Below are 13872 nucleotides of genomic sequence, written 5' to 3'. Positions count from 1 at the left end.
TAGACTTATATTTTAACTTGTTACTAGATGCTGTGCTGCCTAACCCTCTAGAATGGTACCTTTGCAAGCTTGTGGATTTACTCTCAGTGTGCCCCAACATTTAATTTTGTTTGGTAGAGAAGAACCCTATGCTTAATAGTTGTTTAAAAGGTTAGTTCAAATATCATTATTTTGTGTTTGTAAATGCTTGTTGTTGGACATTGTACATATAATTAGTGGATTGTAATCCGCTTGGAACAATTTCATACACTCTAAGATTTGTCGACATATCAATATTGTAGCATTGATATAAGTTGTGGAATCATGGCAAGATTCGTTTCTATCTACATGCACTAGCGATGGAATTCATTTGGTTAGCTTGCCCTTGTAGGCTTGCAACTCTTTTGTGCTGGCCATCATAGCATGTGTGTGGTCAAGGTGTTGGCGAGTGGTCGTATTCACTCATGGCTCCCACCATGTGCAAGTCTAATGCTAGTGGTGGTTGCCTCTTGTCAATGGATAGCTGCGTGGTTGCAATTAAGACACACATGAATCAGACTTTCATATGAATAGAATACACAGTTATTTATGATTAGTAGTGGGAAGCAGGCACAATTAAACACCGCACGATGAAATAAAGTACATGAAGGAACAGATTTTAAACTTGTCGATTAAGCGTACATTATTAAATAGTACGCAATGCTTGCCACCAAAGATGGAACATACATTAATAAAGCTTTGGCAGCCACATAAAGTACCTACTTGCGTTATCATCTCAAAACTAATTACAAGGTACCTTAATCACAACAATGGCATTGTCATTTGCCCTTGACCCGTTTATTTCTATAGGTGTTCAATCCTACATTTACGTAAAGTGCTATTTGTTACTAACCAACAACGTTTTCATCCATTGTCAATGTGGACTTTGAGGTCTAGTCAGAATGCGAACATAGAACCAGATATCTAGCTATTTAGTTGTATTTTGGGGTTAATCCTATATGGTAATACACGAATGTTGGCTCTGGGAGAGGTTTTTTACTGAATCTACAAAATTTACCAAGAGCTATGTTCTTCTAGCTCTTAGTTTCTTGTGATAATTTTCGCATGTAGTGTGGTAATTTCTTCAGTCAACATCTCATGTTGATTTCTACACACTACATGAAGGGAAGATTCCATCTTAAGTTACTCATCTAAACTTCATTTGCCACGTCTTTGAACAAGCTACCTTGACCCTCATTGGCATTCTCCATAATCTTTCATGCGATCAAAGAAGTATTGTAGATGCTTTATAATAAGCATTGCAGATGTTTTTGACGTTATTCTTAGTTTGTGGTTAATATACTATCTTTATGATTTGAATCAGGAATTTCTTTATTGGCGGATCGGGACGCAATGCATTATCTCTTCTTTGGGTTAATTCTTGGATTTCATTGTTCTGACTTTGCATGATTCCTTCTCTGCACTCATTTCTTTGGGTGGGTCTCATCCTTATTTTCATGCCTTCAATCTAAGTCCATATACATTTTTCTTCAGAGGTAACTAGTAGCTTACTGCTTTCGTTGATATGATGTTTGTTAAGACTAGACATCCTCCTTAGTGTAATAGTGATCCACTCCTCTCTTTGGCTATGAATGGCATTGTTTTCTCCCATTCCACTGAATATATGTTGTAAGCTATCCGTCATTGTCCTCACATAGTCTATTATCCATCTTGACAAGTAGATGATTGGTGAATGTCTTAATTATACAGCACTCTTAATGGTTGTAGTGACATCACTTAAGATATCATTTTCTTCCCTTTTTTTCGTAGGTGATGAGTTTGCTGGTTCATTTGGTGTGATCTTGTTGGATCTTGGAGGGTCGGATGGTTCTTTAGTTGCCATAAATGTGACCTTTGAAATTATTTTACAACATGTTAGTTGAACGCATAATTTCTTCTTTGTGACTATTTGAGCTTTCCATTTGCTCCTCATTTCTTTTTTGCTTACTTATGATCTCTAGGAATCTTGACAATCAGAGTTATGTTTGCATCTTCTTCAACTACTCTTTTCTCTTTTCTTCCTTGTCAAATACCATTTAATTTCTCTCTTCGTATTGCTTCCAGGCAATGCCCATTGCTTCTTCTTCTTCGGAATCACTGGGTTCCTTGTTTCTTATATGTTTCTCTTCTCCATTGAAGGCCATTGAGTCCATTCTTCACTATGATTATGACCACCTCGGCTAATCTTTTATTTATTCCTTGCAAGCATTGACATCAGTTCTTCGGCTGTGAGTACTTCAGTTCATCTATAGCTGCATCTAGTTTGATTTGTATTCGCAAAATGATGTAATGTTCATTGTTTAACATTTACCCTTCAAAGTTCATACAACACAATGCTATCACTTATTTCCTTACTGTCCTTATACCATTGATTACCTAGAAGGTTGGTGGTGGCATCATTTGGATTTACCAAGATGGTACAATCCCTAGATTCACGATGAGGTGCCTCATTTGTCCTTTTGACGAGCCCCTCCAACTTTTAACTAATATCTCTAATTTGGGTTGGCCTACAGCTCTTAGGGAGAGGCAAGAAGGTTGTAAAGGAGGTGAAAATGAGAAGTTTAAACAAACATGAGACTCAGAGAAATGCATACAAATCCCTAACTGCTTAACCTAATACTTTTTATCACATACACAGTACCATTATTAGTCTGCATGCTGCAATCTATGCACTTTCTTTACTAATCTTTGGTCCATTCTCTTTTGCTCCTTTCATGAATGTTGAAAATGAGATTATTACAATCTTCTTAAAACCAATTACAGTGGATTAGAGTAACAAGAAACTAAAACATGCTTTCACACAAGGATGCCAGATTCAAGAGGCAAGCAAAAATCTATTTTTACCTTCCCTTTTCATCTCATCTCTTTCATACCATTCATCAATATTCAACTGGATTCCTTCTGTAATGGAACTTCAGATACAAGGTTCATTGAAAAATGATTGATAGAAACCTGATAACAGAAATGATGATAATGCTTTGTGGTGAAGTTCATCACTTTTTCGTATGATCTTTGCCCCAACATACATGAGGGGTCTCTTGATCATGTGCACCCACATTAGGGCATAGATTTTGAACTCAGGGCCATATAAAAATATTCCATATACATGTAAGTTCTCTACATTGTCCCTGACAGTTATATCGCTGGAAAAAAATGTACAAAATGATTTCACCAGAAAGTGAAGCAAATGGACATCGTTGATTTGGCTCGCAAAAGCATATTGAGGGGTCTATTCACCACACAATTGACTGGCCTGCCTGAATATGCAAATATCATCTAATGGCAACAGGTGGTAGAATGGCCTTCATCTTTGATACCAATTTGAAAGTCTCCTCTGCTTCTACCTGATGTGAAATGTCTCTAGCTGCAACACGGTCAGGATGAAACCGAAGAAGAGCTTTCTTATAGGCAGCATTGACCTGTGATTTCTAATCAAATTAGTGGGCAACATGAAACGGGAAATCTAATATCAGAATTGTATAAAAGATTCTAACAAAAAAAGAGGTTTCTGGATTCTAGTTGACAGGGGACAGGGAAAGGTTTTGTATTTTCTTAACTAACAAAGTTTTTTACCACATCTGCATTAGGGGGGCTAGAGTATTGACAACATGTATACATTTGAGGGAGACTCTGGCCACATCAGTCGGAATGAGATCCCAACACACCATGTCCATGAAATTGAAACATTTCTTAGGGGTAGTACACACAGAAGAGGTGACCCAGCATAAACATATTCATACAAAAAAATAGCCATTGTTTAAACACTGGCACATCAGTGCTAACAATTGAAACAGGGCCATACATTGGCAAAATTGGACAAAAGAGCAGGCAACCAAGAATAATATCGTACGAGAAACTAATTACCTGCTGGCTCGTAGGGAAATCTCCACCATCTACAGGAATTCCTAGACGAAAAAGTAAGGTTGCCATATCTCTGCAGGTGGTAGCAAGATTATCAAGTTCATTTTGTATCCGTCCCCTGACCAGTTCCTTGTAACCCGAAGTTTGTTCCTCCTTAGAAAATAGATAACAATAAATAATTATAGAAGGAAATGGATTGGAGAAACAGGTACATATTTAAAGGAAATTACCACATAATAACTCCAATTTTCTGCCGAATTACCATTTGAAAATAAATAGAAATAATCTTTAGATTAAGCTCATTTTAACATCATGCTTAGTGATGGCTATTAGACATTTGCCAAACAAAAATGCGATGTTTTCTGAGGCATCACAACCAATGTTATAATTATGAAGGTCAAACTAGGCAATGAAACCTAAATGACATGCACCATTTATATAGAGAGGATGTATACACTAAAGAAGGAGAGCGGGCTTGCTAAATACCAATTTACTCGGGAGATAGTTGATGTGCACATTTGTGGAGTACATAATGGCATGCTAGAATTGGATCCTTTTGCACCCTTATACGAAGTTACACAAGGATTGTCAAAGTCATTACATAAAGCAGCCACAAATGCCTTTCCTACAGCATAGGCAATGCACCAAAACCTGGTCGAGTCATAAAAAGTGTTGGTATGATGAAAAATGTCATGATACACACAAACAAGCAAGATCAACCTTCCAACACCTCGTGAGGAATAAGAAGAGATAATATTTAACAATATTCCACGCACATGCATATTGCTTGTTCCTAGGACAAAGAGAGTAAGAGAGCATGGAAAATGTTTAGTGAGAGGCAACTTACCTCCCCTCTGGTGCAGCATGAATATGTAAAGGTACTATACCGTATCCCCCGCCAGCCCCCACTCACATGGCTCATGACCATGCCAATACAACTTTTTTACTCCACAAAGTGTAAGAAACGCCATTGATCGGTTATAATTTGAAAAGGCCCAAGATCATGATGGATTGGTAGGTGAGCACTTTATCTAGCTGTGATAGCTTGCTCTCATTGCTAGAAAGCACATATTTTTTAATAGAGCTACATGTGAAGGTTTCCCTATTGGCTGGACAGAACATACCATTGAACCTATCTTCAAGGGTGGAGACACCATGATGCTGAGAAATTATAGGACCACCATGATTGGCAATTACTTGGCTAAACTATAAGATCAATCCTAGTGTCAGAATTGAGTTCATGTGTAGGCAGAAATGGCTACCATACGGCTGAACTGTTATGGGCATAACCATAATTTAACCTGTGGTAGTTTGTACCATAGTATTCTACACACGAAGATAAAGTGTGAGGGTTAACCGAGAGTGTAAAGAAGGGAAGATTACTTTTAATCCTAGGAATTGAGACGACCAATAAGGGCCATGTGTGAACAGCTATATATATAAGGCCTAGCTACCCTCATTAGACACATTATTCGACTATGTCGAGACTGACATTGTGGTGAACAGACTCTTGTAGCGAGCGTGCACCAGTACCAAGTACGACTCGATGCCATGGCAGGAGAATGGGACGCCGATCAAGGCTCGGGCCCGTCTCGATCCCTTTGCTTGAGGGTGGTTGGGATCAGCACCCTTCTTTCTCTCTTCCTCTTTATTATCTATCATTTAATTCCTTGTCTTATGCTTACATTACAAATAATCTCTAACATGGACAGGCAGGCTTTCAGAAGGAATTCACAACTTTGGATCACATACTAACCCTCCAGGTCCTAATCGAAGAGTGCAGAGCCCATAATAAGAGGATTTATTGCTGTTTTGTGGATATCTGAAAAGAAAGCCTTCAACATTGTACCATGTGATTGGTTCATGAAACAGCTCGAAGCCCTTTGAGCCCCTATAGCTATGCGATGGGGAATTTATGCACTATATGAATCCATGTCAAGAAAGGTGTGTTCTCCCAATGGGTGGTTGGAGGCTCTGGCTAGCACAACTTCCTCGTAGATATGCAGCTCTTGGTGCACGTGAAAGACGAGCAGTTCCAAGAGCCATGAACCTAAATTGTGGCTAATTGATACGCTGATCACACCAATTCTTTTCTATGGAGTAGAAACCTGGTGACCAAGTATTAACAAGTCAAATAACCGGAAAGATCTAGAGATACCTTTAGTCTCAATGATTTGCAGCATGATAAGGAGCAATATTTCAAAGCAGAGTTGGGAAAACCCCAATATCCATTGACACATTATTTCCGTCGATAACCAATATCCAACAGCTTTGGGAGCTCCCTAAACAAAGGTACTCGAGGTGGCACGTATTTCATCAAAACAACTTGCTGAACATGGAAATATTCATTGCTGGTATGGTGAAATGCAACAATGGTTTGAGTCACATGGCACAATCATAAACACACTACCCCCATTCCAATATAGCTCGGATTGTCCCCAACTAAACATGACCAAAGTGGAAAAGAATAGAGTGATCCGAACTGATATTGTCAACTTGGAAAACAAAATAACCTTGATCTGCCCTACACCTCTTGGTAGGAATATTGCCCATTATAAGACACTTTTTACACACATCAGAGGATGGATTAATTATCAGGCCATCTTATATGGACATACATCTATACTATGAACTGCACAATGTGATTGGGCAGCTGCGAACTTAATGACATCAGTTAGAGATTGACGTAAGCAGATATGCATGAATACCTCTAGAAGAAAGAATTTGCCAATTGTGTCATCATGGAGTGGAATCTGAAGAAAGTATGTTTGTGACTGTAGCATTTTTTTATGAAATAAGGGGTGACACCATTGCATCTTTATGCAAGGCTTTAGCCCACTATGCAATGTAATGGAATATGAGAATAAACAATATGTGAGGCTTTTCTAGCTAGAACTCAAGAGACACGAGGAGAAATTGTTTGACAACAATACATCCACACAAGCTCATCAACAAAGAACAATCACAAGTTTCTTTAGCCCCATCTCTCCTACTCATGCTACAAGTTAACTTGAGGTCTACACAAATGGACTCCTGACCAGACATTGCAAAGGGGTTACATTAGATCAGGCAGTAGCAATTTGTCGTGCACATAGGCCTTGGCCTTGTGGACAATGATCTCATCACCCTTGTCATTAATAGAGAAAGGCCATTATCTCCGGCAATCATAAACGCTTCCTTCGCTTTACAGACCTGTCCATTTTGGATCAACCTATGCTAGAGATCGAAGACAAAAATTAATACATATCTGATTTGAGAATCTTATGCGTATAGATTATGAGATTTTTTAATTACTCTTAGACTATTTCCATTTCTATTTACTTTCTCGCTTAGTTATATTTATTTTGGTAGTTCTCAAAGATGAGACAACATTTTAAGATGTAATCTCTTGTTGGTCTTATAGCCAGCCTATTTTGGCCTCTTAAAAGTCATTAATATTTCTTTCTTTCTTCAACAATTTGTGTGGTCAGATGGTAAATGAGAAGAACAGAGAAATTAGGGGAAGATAGCATTGCCTCTGAGAACAAGGCTTTTGGCCATCGTACAAAGTAATGGAATGCAAAGATCAAAGATGTTTGGGCTTGGTTATGCTAAGAATGAAAAGGTATATAGAAACACTGTTGAAGACATGAGACTGTCGCAAACTTCACGTCAGAATGAATTCTTGCAAATATTCAGTAACATTAAACATGTCAACACACACCAACCAAAGAGAGAATCTTCAAGGACCAAAACACAAAAAATGAATAGGCTACATGAGCAAAGTAATTCCACAACGTCAAACTGTACTTGACCTCCACCTTAACACCCATCAGTTCCCAAAATCAAAGAGTATTTCCACGCTTTGGAAACTCTCCATCTTAGACCTGCCTATAAGGAGAACATCAAACAAGAGAAATCTCATCTCTTTGGAACCCAAATTAGCTTATACCAACGGTCAGTTGCCTATAAGGTTAAGTAATAAATAAAATGTGTTAGGCATTAATCCTTCCTTTTGTTGTTCTTCAAAATGGAACACATTATAGATGTATTCCCTGTTGGGTCTTATGTCATTTTGACCTCTTAGGGACGTTAATGCCAACATGTCTTCTTCTTCTTCTTGATATGTTCTTCAAAATGGAACACATTATAGATGTATTCCCTGTTGGGTCTTATGTCATTTTGACCTCTTAGGGACGTTAATGCCAACATGTCTTCTTCTTCTTCTTGATATGTTCTTCAAAATGGAACACATTATAGATGCATTCCCTGTTGGGTCTTATGTCATTTTGACCTCTTAGGGACGTTAATGTCAACATGTCTTCTTCTTCTTCTTGATATCTGGCATAGAAGATGCTTGGATGAAATGGCAAGATGAAAAATGTAGACGACATGAAAGTGAAATGCATGCATTGTTTTAGGAAAATGTGAAGCTGTCTATTTCATTTTTATAAACATTTGGTGGCGACATCCCGAGTTTCTTTCAATCGGAAGTTTACACATATTATAGAGATGTGCGCATTGAGGTTTCTCTCACACATATGTATGTGTGATGTTTTGAGATCTATCTTGAAACAAACATAATATTGTACGAACGTAAGGTAGTGTATATTTATTGTATACACTTCCTCTTTGCCTATGATAAGATGAGCCAACGGAGAAGATAATGATAAAAGAGAATGGCCTAAAATAAGAGGATCGTGAAACTTTATGAGAGAGGCAAAATGAGAAACTGCATTGTTGTTAGCATGGTTTGAGAACAAACGTATCAAGTTCTCACAGAAATAAAAATAAAAATAATTTAGTTCACTATGCTCTACTTGTTTGATCCATCTCCCATTCCTTTCTTTCTTTTCTCTACTTTCCCAAAAAATAACATTCGCTGTTACAAAGCACTTTGAGGTCTTCATACCACATAATCACAATATTCCAAAAGCTTCATCCATTGAATACTCAAGCCAGAAGTTGCAACTCATTTGCAGCACATGACATGTTGAAACTCCTTTTTGCTTGTAATCAGGAAAGAATCCTTAACGCCACATGTAGAGACATACATCACTTTGCAGTGGTTCATAAAATCACTTTATCATTTCTTTCTCATGATATAAATGTAGATATAATAACTTTTTACTTTACAACATGGTTTTCCAAACTTGTAGTACTGATTTAAACTAATGTTAAGGATAACTAGGTTGCAATGTGGATCCAGAAAGACAAAAGGAATATGATTCAAGCAAGTAGAGCATAGTGAACTAAATTATATCGATACATACTTTATTTATATTCTTATACAAACAAATTAATTTATTACCTTCAGCTGGCTTTGTCTTATCTCCTCTAATCTCTGTCTCTGCCTATTCTCCATTTCTAGCCTTCTTACTCCTTCTACCCTCCTTCTTTTTCGTTCCCGTAGAGCTTCTTCAGCCTATTGAAACAAAATATAGTTTAGAATTTTTGCATACATGATGAAAGCAAATGTTAAATATGTATAAAACTGTATGACTATTATAATCAACCTGCTTTTGTAGCTCCCTGTGGCGCCTTGCCCATTCCTCCGCATCTGCATTTTGGAACTCTTCCGTTTGTTTCAATATCTCTCTACCAATCACATTACTGTCTCCAATAATTGGATTTCCATCTACTCCCAATGTTTGAACAGACTGTGTATGACTATCACTTGATCCATCAGATGTTCCAACATCATTGAGCCCATCCGGCGGTGATGGATTGTCAAGTGAAGGTTTATCACCTTCATCTAATTGTACACTGTTGATTGTGCTACTGGGAATATTCCCTGTTAAAGAAGGTTCGTCAATAGTATCGTCTGATCTGGCATCAGAAGCATCTGGATTTAAATCTTCCTGGTCAGACTGAGTATCTGATTGTTTCCTTGTGTCTACATGAATTGAATCCACTCCATCTGCTAAGGTACTACATCCATGCAGAGTATCAGCATGATCCTGGTCTCTGATGTCCTGGCGTTGTCTATTAGAATGTTGCTTCACATTTGGATTTTGATCTGCATCACTGTTGGCATGATTTGAAACACTAGTACTTTCTTCACTTTTAGCTCTGTAACTAGGGATGTTGACAGGATTTAGATTGTGTTTCCTACGAGAAGACTCCCCAAAACCTTCATGGGCCTTTCGATCAATATCTGCATTGGCCATACGCCGCCGAAGGGCAGCCTCTTCCCAATCCTTTCGAACCTTACCATCAACATCTGTAATTATTTCACAGTCAGATAAGTCATTTGGATCACTGCATTTCTCCAGCTTACACCTCCTTCTTGTTGTTGGAATCCTTTTGAAGGAAACTGAAGATCTTCTGATAGGACGATGCTCCAAGACAATGCAATCTTCTTCATCAGAACTGTCTGAAATCTCAGATATGAACAAATCAGAATCATCGGTACCCAGTTGACAGCTTGAGCTGTGATCTTGATCTTCCACCTCACTATCCCCACCATCATCAATGATTATCACATCATCGGGGACAGTGCTTCTGCTAGAATAACCAGCCATGACAGATAGATTTGGTTCCTTCTAGAGATTCTCAAATCTGGAAAGATAAAATAATCCAGACGTACATTCCCAAATTGCCTTCCTGATGACATTGAGTTCTGCCTCAATAATATATAAATATTTCAGAAACCCAGAATAAAATCAGTTTAATACAGAAACGGAAAGGAGAGCAGGTTGTTTTTATCTATTAAAATAATAAGGTTACTAAAAACTATGTTAAATGCGAAGCAATATGCTGATTGTATATAAAAAATGTTAGAACAAAGATGAATAACTACAATTAAGCACTAAAGAGAATCACAAATGCAAATAAAGTTACATAGAATAGGCCACATATATTTAAAATTTGTATGCTCACAAATTAAATCTTATGAGAAGCATGATTAATGATTTAAAATAAATAATAGATGCAGCTATAAAAATTGAGTTTTTTCTAGCATAAGATATGAACACAGTTATGTTTGAGATGCATGTAACTATACTCATCCTAAACAATGCGGGTTTGCAATGGGAAAATAATAAAGCAAGCACAATCATAACTTTAAACAGGAAGATAAAAAAAAAAAACTATGTTAACGTTTTTAAAGAGGCCAAAATAGCCTATAAGACCAAAAAAGATATTACACATTACAATGTTTTCTCGTCTTTAGGAACAAAAAACCAAAATAGATACAATAAAACATATGATACTAAAGACTCTACATATCTAAGAACTTGATTCTAAACTTAGACTGAAAGTTTTTATCTTTGAAAAATCGCTATCAAGGGCCACTCCAAGATGGAGAGATTTAAGAAGCAATGGAAGCACCTTTGGTGCTAGGTGATAATGGCCTTTAATTATTGATGTCCAGGGTGACAAGGCCATGGTCCATATGGTCGTGGGCTACGTGCATGACACATAGCAATTGCCTGATCTACTGTAACCCATTTCAAGTGTCTTGGTTAAGAAAGTCGTGATTCTTCTTGTTGACGAGCTGTTGTGGTCATTGTTGTCCTTCAACAACTTACAGTCCCAAATACCATTAGTTGTCACATTCCATGATCTTGTGTGGCAGGGCAAAGGCTTGACTGAAGTGGCAATTGTATCTCCACCCTGTGATGACACAGTTGGCATATCTATTCTTCTATAGGTTTGCATACTTATTTGTCCATCTGGAATTCTAACTGATGTGAGGCAGTCCTGAGCTGCCCTATCATACTACACAACACAATAAGACAGATGATGTGTACAAAATCCATCCTATGACATGTAGAAACAGTGCCTTGTGGTGGGCCATCTGTCTACCAAGAGATGTTGTAAGGCTAATCCACGTTCATCATTTTCCAATTTAATGATATCAGTTAGGATCACTCTATTCTTTTCCCCCTCAATCATGTTCAGGTGTGAACAATCCAGGCTATATTGGAATGGCTGATGCATTTATACTTATGCCATGCGACTGGAACCATTCTTGCAATGATTCTCTCAATTTTCAGCCAGCTGTTTTAATGACCTAATTGCTAAGTTTCAGTAACTTTGCATAGAGAGCTCCCAAATCTGTTGGATACTTATTGGTAGCTAATCAGAATAATGCCTCGGTTAGTTTTGGGGTTGCTCCCGTGTCCATCCAAATTATATCATGGGGCACCAATGGTTTACGTCTCTCTAAATTTCTCCAGTTATGAGCCCGATGACGGCTTGGTCCACAAATTTCTACCCCATAGAGAAGTGCTGGTGTTACATCTGTTATCAAACAAACAATTCAGTTTGTGGTTCTTGAACCTAATATCTGCACTCTGCATAATGGGGGGTGTAGCTACATCTCAAGACATTAAGATGGACATTGTGATATGAAAATCCATAGCGACTTTCGGTGTTTGAATGCAATTTTAGATGGATGTACACAATGCATAGTAAGGGATGTAGTTTACACCCCAAGACATCGGGATGGCCATTGCAACATGAAAATCCATAGTCATCTTTAGTGCTTGAATGCAATTTGAGATGGAGGGATGTCAGGTAATACTATAACTAGGACACCGGTCCCATATTTATGAACTGATCACCCTCTTTTGAGCATGCATCAACTTCTTTTCTCTCTGTTAGGTGTGAGCTAGAGGGATGAGATGCCTTTCTATTGCTACCTCCCAGGCTTGGGGTGTTTTGGCTCTATGGCTGGCAGATGAGTTGGATGTGCACTCTTACAATATATGTGTGTATGGTTTGTGCTTTATTACGCATGCAAATTGCAGATCCCAGGAAGGTTGTAATAGCTACTGAATTTCTTTCGACGTGTGATATTGCAAATCATCTTTAGTGGAGATAAGTTTTAAGGAAAAATACATCCTAGAACTCGCAGCAAGATGCATTTGCAAAACCACCTTCTTTGTTTTGCAGATACATGTTCAGGAAAAGAAGGCCTAAAGAATAACATTCTCAACTTTGTTTGGCAGATAAATTTGAATGGAAATTAAACATATGTCCTATAACTCTAAACAAGAAACTAGAGAAATAAAAATGTTTTGGTGTAGATAAGCTTAAATAGAAGGAGGCTTTTAACTCTCAATTTCATTTTGCACAGGAAAGGCCTAGAGCTCTGAGCTGGATAATAACTTTTGGGTTATTTGTAAAATTATCAGTTTTGCTTTTTGCATATCATGTTTCATGCAGAATAATGTTTCAACGGAATGAAGATCGGGTTTTGTTCGCAGATAAAGCCTCCGTGGAAAATATAACAACCTAGAACTCCTGGAATTTTTGTGCAGATAAGGTTCCATGATACTAATGACCATGTTTTGGTGGAGAGATAAGCCCTGAAAATGCTCTAGTAGAAAGCAATGACTGAAGCTTAGGATTTGTCTTTCGTAGATAAAATTTCAAGGAAATTGGTTCTAGAAATCTCAGCATCAGATAGTTGAGTGCATTTTTGCTTTAATACATAGAAAAGCAGAGCATGCATTACATTTTTTTTAAAAGAATAAGAAGATAAAAGAAGAGCATTGTGAGGAGACTGACCAAGAAGATGCATAGGAAGCGATTGAAAGGCTGATGCAGAAGAACATTCTCTCTTTTTCTTTTACTCCTTAGAGAGCGCTGAGGTTGAGGTTTGCCAAGAAGAAGTAGAAGAAGATTATCCACTCTCTTTTTTCTCTGTCTCTCTCTTCCTCTTCTTCTTCTTCTTCTTCTTCTTCTTCTTCTTCTTCTTGACCCCTTCTCCTCGTTCTTTTTCCCTTCTATTTGTATATTCTTCTTGCTTCTCTTCGTCCTTTCTCCTAATTCGTCTTTCGGATTCTTCCCCTTCTTCCTTCTTCGTTCTGTTTTCTCCTTTTGGCTCACCTTCTTACTATAAATTTTTTGTTTCCTCTTCCTTCTGATGCACCTTCTTCTGATAATTTTCTTCTTCTTCCTTCTGTTTGTTCCTGCCTTCTGATGCTTCTGATTCTCCTCTATCTCTTCTTCCTTTTTCTTCTGATTTTCGCCGTTCTCCTACGGATTACCTCCTTCCTTCCT

General features: G+C 37.8%; 1 protein-coding gene across 2 annotated transcripts; it reads right to left on the bottom strand.

Moving 5' to 3' along the window:
- Positions 1 to 2893: 2893 nt before the first annotated feature.
- On the bottom strand, positions 2894 to 13832 carry LOC147853651 (Chaperone DnaJ-domain superfamily protein). 2 transcript variants are annotated; one of them, XM_087331827.1, is made up of 6 exons: positions 13571 to 13832; positions 13378 to 13540; positions 9375 to 10480; positions 9170 to 9283; positions 3883 to 4032; positions 2894 to 3437 (listed from the first exon to the last, which is right to left on the bottom strand). In XM_087331827.1, the coding sequence occupies exons 3-6, from the start codon at positions 10380 to 10382 to the stop codon at positions 3291 to 3293; spliced, it is 1419 nt and encodes a 472-aa protein (XP_087187953.1). In that variant the 5' UTR covers positions 10383 to 10480; positions 13378 to 13540; positions 13571 to 13832; the 3' UTR covers positions 2894 to 3290. The 2 variants fall into 2 exon arrangements, with proteins under 2 accessions (XP_087187953.1, XP_087187952.1); XM_087331826.1 differs by having other exon boundaries at positions 13378 to 13832.
- Positions 13833 to 13872: the final 40 nt, after the last annotated feature.

The sequence above is a fragment of the Azolla caroliniana genome, unplaced genomic scaffold (genome assembly GCF_043228905.1).
Source record: "Azolla caroliniana isolate FFs.n. ecotype wild unplaced genomic scaffold, voAzoCaro1.0.p SCAF_16, whole genome shotgun sequence".
Taxonomy (NCBI): Eukaryota; Viridiplantae; Streptophyta; class Polypodiopsida; order Salviniales; family Salviniaceae; genus Azolla; species Azolla caroliniana.
The sequence above is the reverse complement of the archived record's forward strand: the minus strand, read 5'-3'. Positions and strand labels throughout refer to the sequence as shown.

Bases quoted from the DNA above. Each gene is read 5' to 3' on its own strand.
- LOC147853651 (XM_087331826.1), bottom strand. From the start codon at position 10,382: ATGGCTGGTTATTCTAGCAGAAGCACTGTCCCCGATGATGTGATAATC. The intron at 9,284-9,374 runs GTTGATTATAAT...TTGTTTCAATAG, and splicing joins ACAGGGAGCTACAAAAGCAG to GCTGAAGAAGCTCTACGGGA. The intron at 3,438-3,882 runs GTAATTAGTTTC...TAGAAATCACAG, and splicing joins ATTTCCCTACGAGCCAGCAG to GTCAATGCTGCCTATAAGAA.